This window comes from Phalaenopsis equestris, unplaced genomic scaffold (assembly GCF_001263595.1).
Source record: "Phalaenopsis equestris unplaced genomic scaffold, ASM126359v1 Scaffold000322, whole genome shotgun sequence".
Taxonomy (NCBI): domain Eukaryota; kingdom Viridiplantae; phylum Streptophyta; class Magnoliopsida; order Asparagales; family Orchidaceae; genus Phalaenopsis; species Phalaenopsis equestris.
In genome coordinates this window covers 107,415-112,782 of record NW_018164764.1, presented here as the reverse complement: position 1 = coordinate 112,782, position 5,368 = coordinate 107,415, and the positions used below count along the sequence as shown (strand labels likewise).

At 32.3% G+C, this 5,368-nt stretch overlaps 1 protein-coding gene across 2 annotated transcripts in view; it reads right to left on the bottom strand.

Moving 5' to 3' along the window:
* LOC110025672 (pyruvate dehydrogenase E1 component subunit beta-1, mitochondrial-like) overlaps positions 1-5,368 on the bottom strand; it is a gene marked incomplete in the record, with an annotated part of 22,695 nt that overhangs the window by 6,675 nt on the left and 10,652 nt on the right. For both annotated transcript variants that reach the window (XM_020726279.1, XM_020726280.1), the window contains 3 exon segments: positions 4,447-4,512; positions 4,596-4,668; positions 4,749-4,882. In XM_020726279.1, coding sequence (XP_020581938.1) covers positions 4,447-4,512; positions 4,596-4,668; positions 4,749-4,882 — 273 coding nt within the window.

Below are 5,368 nucleotides of genomic sequence, written 5' to 3'. Positions count from 1 at the left end.
TTTGAAACTGCTTAAAATTTTCAATCCTTCCATAACAAGATTTTCACTAGATTCCAATGTAAAATTCAGATTATCAATTATGATAATGCAATAGAATATTTCAAATCTATCCATGGACCATACCTTACAAAGAATGATATCATCTATGTCAGTTCCTATGTTGAAACTCTAACAAAATGAAATGGCTTGGATAAACAATATACAACTCCTTGAGATATATAGTTTTATGATGCTTTCTCCAAATGTCTGAAAAATTTTATCGGGAAATGTCGCGTTCACAACCACCTACCACATTAATAGAATGCCAAGCAGAGTCCTTAGATCAAAGCCCCTCTCGATATTGTGATGGAAAAAAACCCTCATGTAAGAACATTCTCATCCAATCTTCCTCTAAAAGTATTTGGATCTCTTTTGTTCAAATTCACCAACCAAATCATATAAAATTTGACCCAAAGTCCATTGCATGTATCTTTCTTGGGTATGCTTCTAACAAAAAAAAGAAACAAATGTTATTCTCTCATTACATGAAAAGATTATAACTTCATGGATGTTACCTCTTTGATACATCAACTTAATATCTAGAATGCGTTTTTGAATGAAGACATTGTTGAAGAAGTGTATATGGGAATACCAATAGTACTGGAAAATGACTCAAAAAAACATCTGGTTTGTAAACTAAGTCACTTTATATCCCCAAATAATCTCCAAAGACTTGGTTTGATAAGTTTGTATAGATGATGGAATTGATAGGTATATCTAATGCCAAACGGATCATACGTCATTCATAAAATATACTCGAGGATTTAAGAAGGCTATACTTACTATCTATGAAGAAGAAATGATCCTAACAAGTAATGATGAAAAAGATATTAGAAAGATTAAGTTCTTGTCATTAAGTTTAAAATTAAGGATATAAGGGTGATGAGATACCTTTTGGGCACGGAAATGGGTAGGTCCAAGTTGGGTACTATGATATCTCAAAGAAAGTACATCATAGACCTACTAAAAGAGACAGGGTTACTAGGATGTTTGGATTTCAACAAAAAATTACATGCAGGAGAAGAGACACTAGTGGAAAATGATAGATATCAGACACTAGTGGATAAGCTCATTTGTTTATCATACACTTGATCTGATATTGTTTACTATATCGGCATTGTGAGTTAACATATGAATAGTTCGAATGAAGAGCATTTGGAGATGGTTTACAGAATATTGATGTTTCTTAAAAAAACCCTGGTAGAGGGTCATTCTTCAAGAAATCAGACAACAAACAGGTAGAGGTCTACATTGATGCTATTTGACAACGAGAACTCATGGACATAAGGTTCACTTTTGGGTTTTGTTCCTATGTCTTGAGAAATCTTGTCACTTGGAGGAGCAAGAAGCAAGCAACAGTCTCTCAAAATAGTGCAGAATCTGAGTATCGAGCATTTTCTTTGAGAATTTGTGAAGGAATGTAGATCTAAAGGTTGCTAAATGAGTTGAGATGCTCTACTATCAACCCATAAAGATTTTTTTATGATAGCAAAGACGCAACTAGTATTGCAAACAATCCAGTGTATCATGACAACACTAAGCACATTAAGATCAATAGATTTTATCTCTGAAAAGGTCGATGAAGGCATTATTCTCTTAATCTACGTTTCAATTCATCTTCAAGTTGTCGATGTCTTCACTAAATCTCTACCTCCAGGTAGTTCAATGATCTGAATACCAAGTTGAATTTTTACATCTATGACCCAACCAGAGGGAGAGTATGGAATTCTCAGCTTCTTGTTTTAATTTTATTCCCTCCTTATTATATTATACTACTTTCCTTCTTAAATTATGTTTTCCTTTGTAAGTTGTAATTATTATAATTATTTGTGTCCTAACCATTCCTTATTATATAAGGAGAACAGTTGTAATTTGATTATTGAGAAATAAGAGAATAAAATTTTCTCCACCTCTCTTCAAGTATTATTAAAAGTAGAAGGATAAAAGAATTTTCAATTATAGTGAAAACATGTTTAAAATCATCACAGAGCCTACATAGTTTTAGGTTGGTTATAAATATGGTTACAAAAAAATATTTAGGTCTCTTTATGTATGATTTTTTGCAAGTGATGGTCTAATGAATTAGTAATTTGAAAAAATAAATTAAAATTTAAAACACTAGAAAAAATGTAAAGCCAAAGAGCCTAGGGTTAGAAAAATAAAGATAAGAAATATAATACATAATTTTAATGATGCGATATATTGGTACCTAAGTACATTAGGTTTAAGTATTTTGGATCTACCATATAAAAATAACAGCAACAACAGGCCTTTATCCCACTAAATGGGTCGGTACATAAATCCTTTTCCTCCATTGTGTCCTATTGAGTGTCATATTTTCATTTAAATCTATTAGAATTAAGATCATTTTTTTATATAATATGCTTGAGTCTTTATAGGTCTCCCTCTGCCTCTCTTAACATAAGTCGAATCTAAAACATCTACTCTTCTAACCGCGGATCATCAGATGGTCGACGTTTAATGTGAGGAAACTATCTAAGACAACTCTCTCTAATCTTGTCTGCCACTGTAGTTACACCAACCCTATCACAGATATATTCATTTTGCTTTTAGTCTCTAAGTGTCAAGCCACTCATCCACCTTAGCATTCTAATCTCAGCAACACTTTTGTTTTATGCTTCGCTTTTAAAGGTCAACAATCTACGCCATAGAGCATTGCAGGTCTCGTCACCGTCTTATAACATTTTCCTTCAAGTCTAAGCCGTAATTTTCAATCACACAATAGGCCCGATGCATTCCTCCATTTCAATCAACAAACTTGAATTCTACTAATAACATCCCCATCCATATCACCATCACTTTAGACAATAGACCCGAGATATCTAAAAATTTCACATTTTTTAATGATTTGATCACCCATAGTTACAACTCTACCACTAGAGCTGCTACTAATAAAATTAAATTCTATGTATTCAATTTTAGATCTACTGAAACTATAATGATATAAGAGATATTACAAGAAAAAAAAATTATTGTGCAAAAAAATAAAAACTTTTAAGCCACCCAGATGATAAAATATAGAGAAAATTATTGTGCAAAAAAATAAAAAAAAAACTTTTAAGCCACCCAGATGATAAAATATAGAGGCATTTAAGAGATATTATATGAAAAGAGGGTATCATTAAGAATAAAAGATAAACTTTATAAAACCGCAATAAGGTTGATTTTCTATAGATTTGAGTATTGGGCGGTAAGAAAAACATTTGTAGCAGAGTGTTGTAACAAATGATAACACTAAGATAAATTTATATCAAAACTATGCAGTATAAACTAAGAACTATTACATTAGAGAAAATGTTGATTTAATGTCTTTTGAAGATAAAACAATTGAATATAAATTTTGGTGATTTAAACGTGTACAACAAATGATCGATATTGTGCCCATTAGAAGGGGGAATAAATTACTGTGGAACGATTAGGAAGAAGGAGTAGATCAAGGTATCAAAGATGGAAGTTGATTAAACTAGCAAATAGGTTGATCACTTCAGGCAACATTTAATGGAAATAAATAAAAATGATGATTCATAAATCAAAAATAAATAGCAAATAGCATTGACGAAGATAATGTATATAATAATTGCAATTTATTGATGAACAATCTCATTCACAGATTTCTAACGTGAATACCAATCCCTGGGACCAAGTTATCATGCTGCAACAGACCAATTTTTCTACACGTCCTAAGGTTCATTTCCGAGCAACCTGACATTGCTAACTGTAAAGCATTTCCGAACCGCCCAAAATATTTTTGATGTTAAAAAACAGTTTGATATCAAAAGACTGCACCCAATAAATAACCTTATTGAGGCATTACGGAACTCAAATTTAATTTCTCATTTATTTTTCAGTTTAGATTTCATATAAGGAATAACTTTTGAATTTTTGCATTTCACAAGCAACATGTATAAATATAATATTACAAAAACAGGCAGTCGATCATTGATCCATCTCATCATTCCCAGTATTGGACATCATGTAAATCTAAAAAGCAGACAATTACACTAGAAAAAAAACAAGGGGCATTTACCTGCATGCCACCCAAATCCTATGTATTTACATAGGTCCACCTAAACTTCATTTTTAACATTTCTACCGCCCAAATCATTCATATCTCATAAAAAAATACCATCATTTTAACATTTGAAAAGTGAAATACACATTTTTTCATGCATAGGTAAGGTGGCACATATTTAAATATTGAAGTTTAGTTGTTTGATATGTAAATACATAGGAATGGAGAGGTATGTAAATCTTCCAAAACCTTTAGTAAGACTGGATTTAGAAAAAGCTTTCTCAGTTATTCACTAACCTGGAGAGCATAACCAACCATCTTTGAGAATTTAGTAAGACTGGACTTAGAAAAAGCTTTCTCAGTTATTTACTAACCTGGAGAGCATAACCAACCATCTTTGAGAAAGAAGTGATGGTGACATGTTTTCCTTCTCGTTCAATCTGTTTATAAATGATATGTTAGCATGCCCAAAAGTCAATGCAATAATGTGATTATTTGTAAATTAGCTATAACTAAAACAAACCTTAGCTTTTCCAATTGGTAAGCAAAAATTTGAATCAAGAACATCTGCTGAAACTGGAAAAGACTCTCCATATCTAAAAAAAAATTAAATTTGCTCATGCTCATTTCAGCAAAGGTCAAAGAGATTTTCCTTTAAGAAATTGAAACTACATACAGAAGTTCATTTTCAAGGAAAACAACAGGATCGGGATCTCTTATAGCAGCTTTCAGCAATCCTCTAGCATCTTCTGATGAATAGGGGGTCAGCACTTTCAAACCAGGGCAGGAAGCATACCAAGCAGAATAGCACTGCAATAAATCAGAAGGATCCCATATAAATCATTTATTTACCGCTTAATAATTCAAAAGCTTCTGACAATTTGGATCTCTGGAGATATAAGAGTTCCTAAGTAGCTTCTAAACTTCCTCCCTCACCTCTAAACTCTAAGCCTAGGAACACTAGAAGCTTGCTATGTAAAAGCCTTATAACAATGAAAATCTCTCTCCTTCCTCTACAATGGATTCATGTTCAATTTGTACTGCCTTTTAGGTTGGTTTGATTATCTAAATTAAGCTGCTCCCCTTTATTGGAAGTAGCTTAGCTCAATGACTTTCATATTTAAACTTTAAAGACAACATCTGTGTGCCTAGAGCCAAAGGGTTGACCAAAATGGCTTTCACGCCTATGACAACAATGACCTTATATTAAAATAAAATAAGTATGATGCAATTAACAGATTGCTTTGGCTTTAACATCAGGTGTGAGCACACTCTTCCTATTCACGTGAAAGCTCC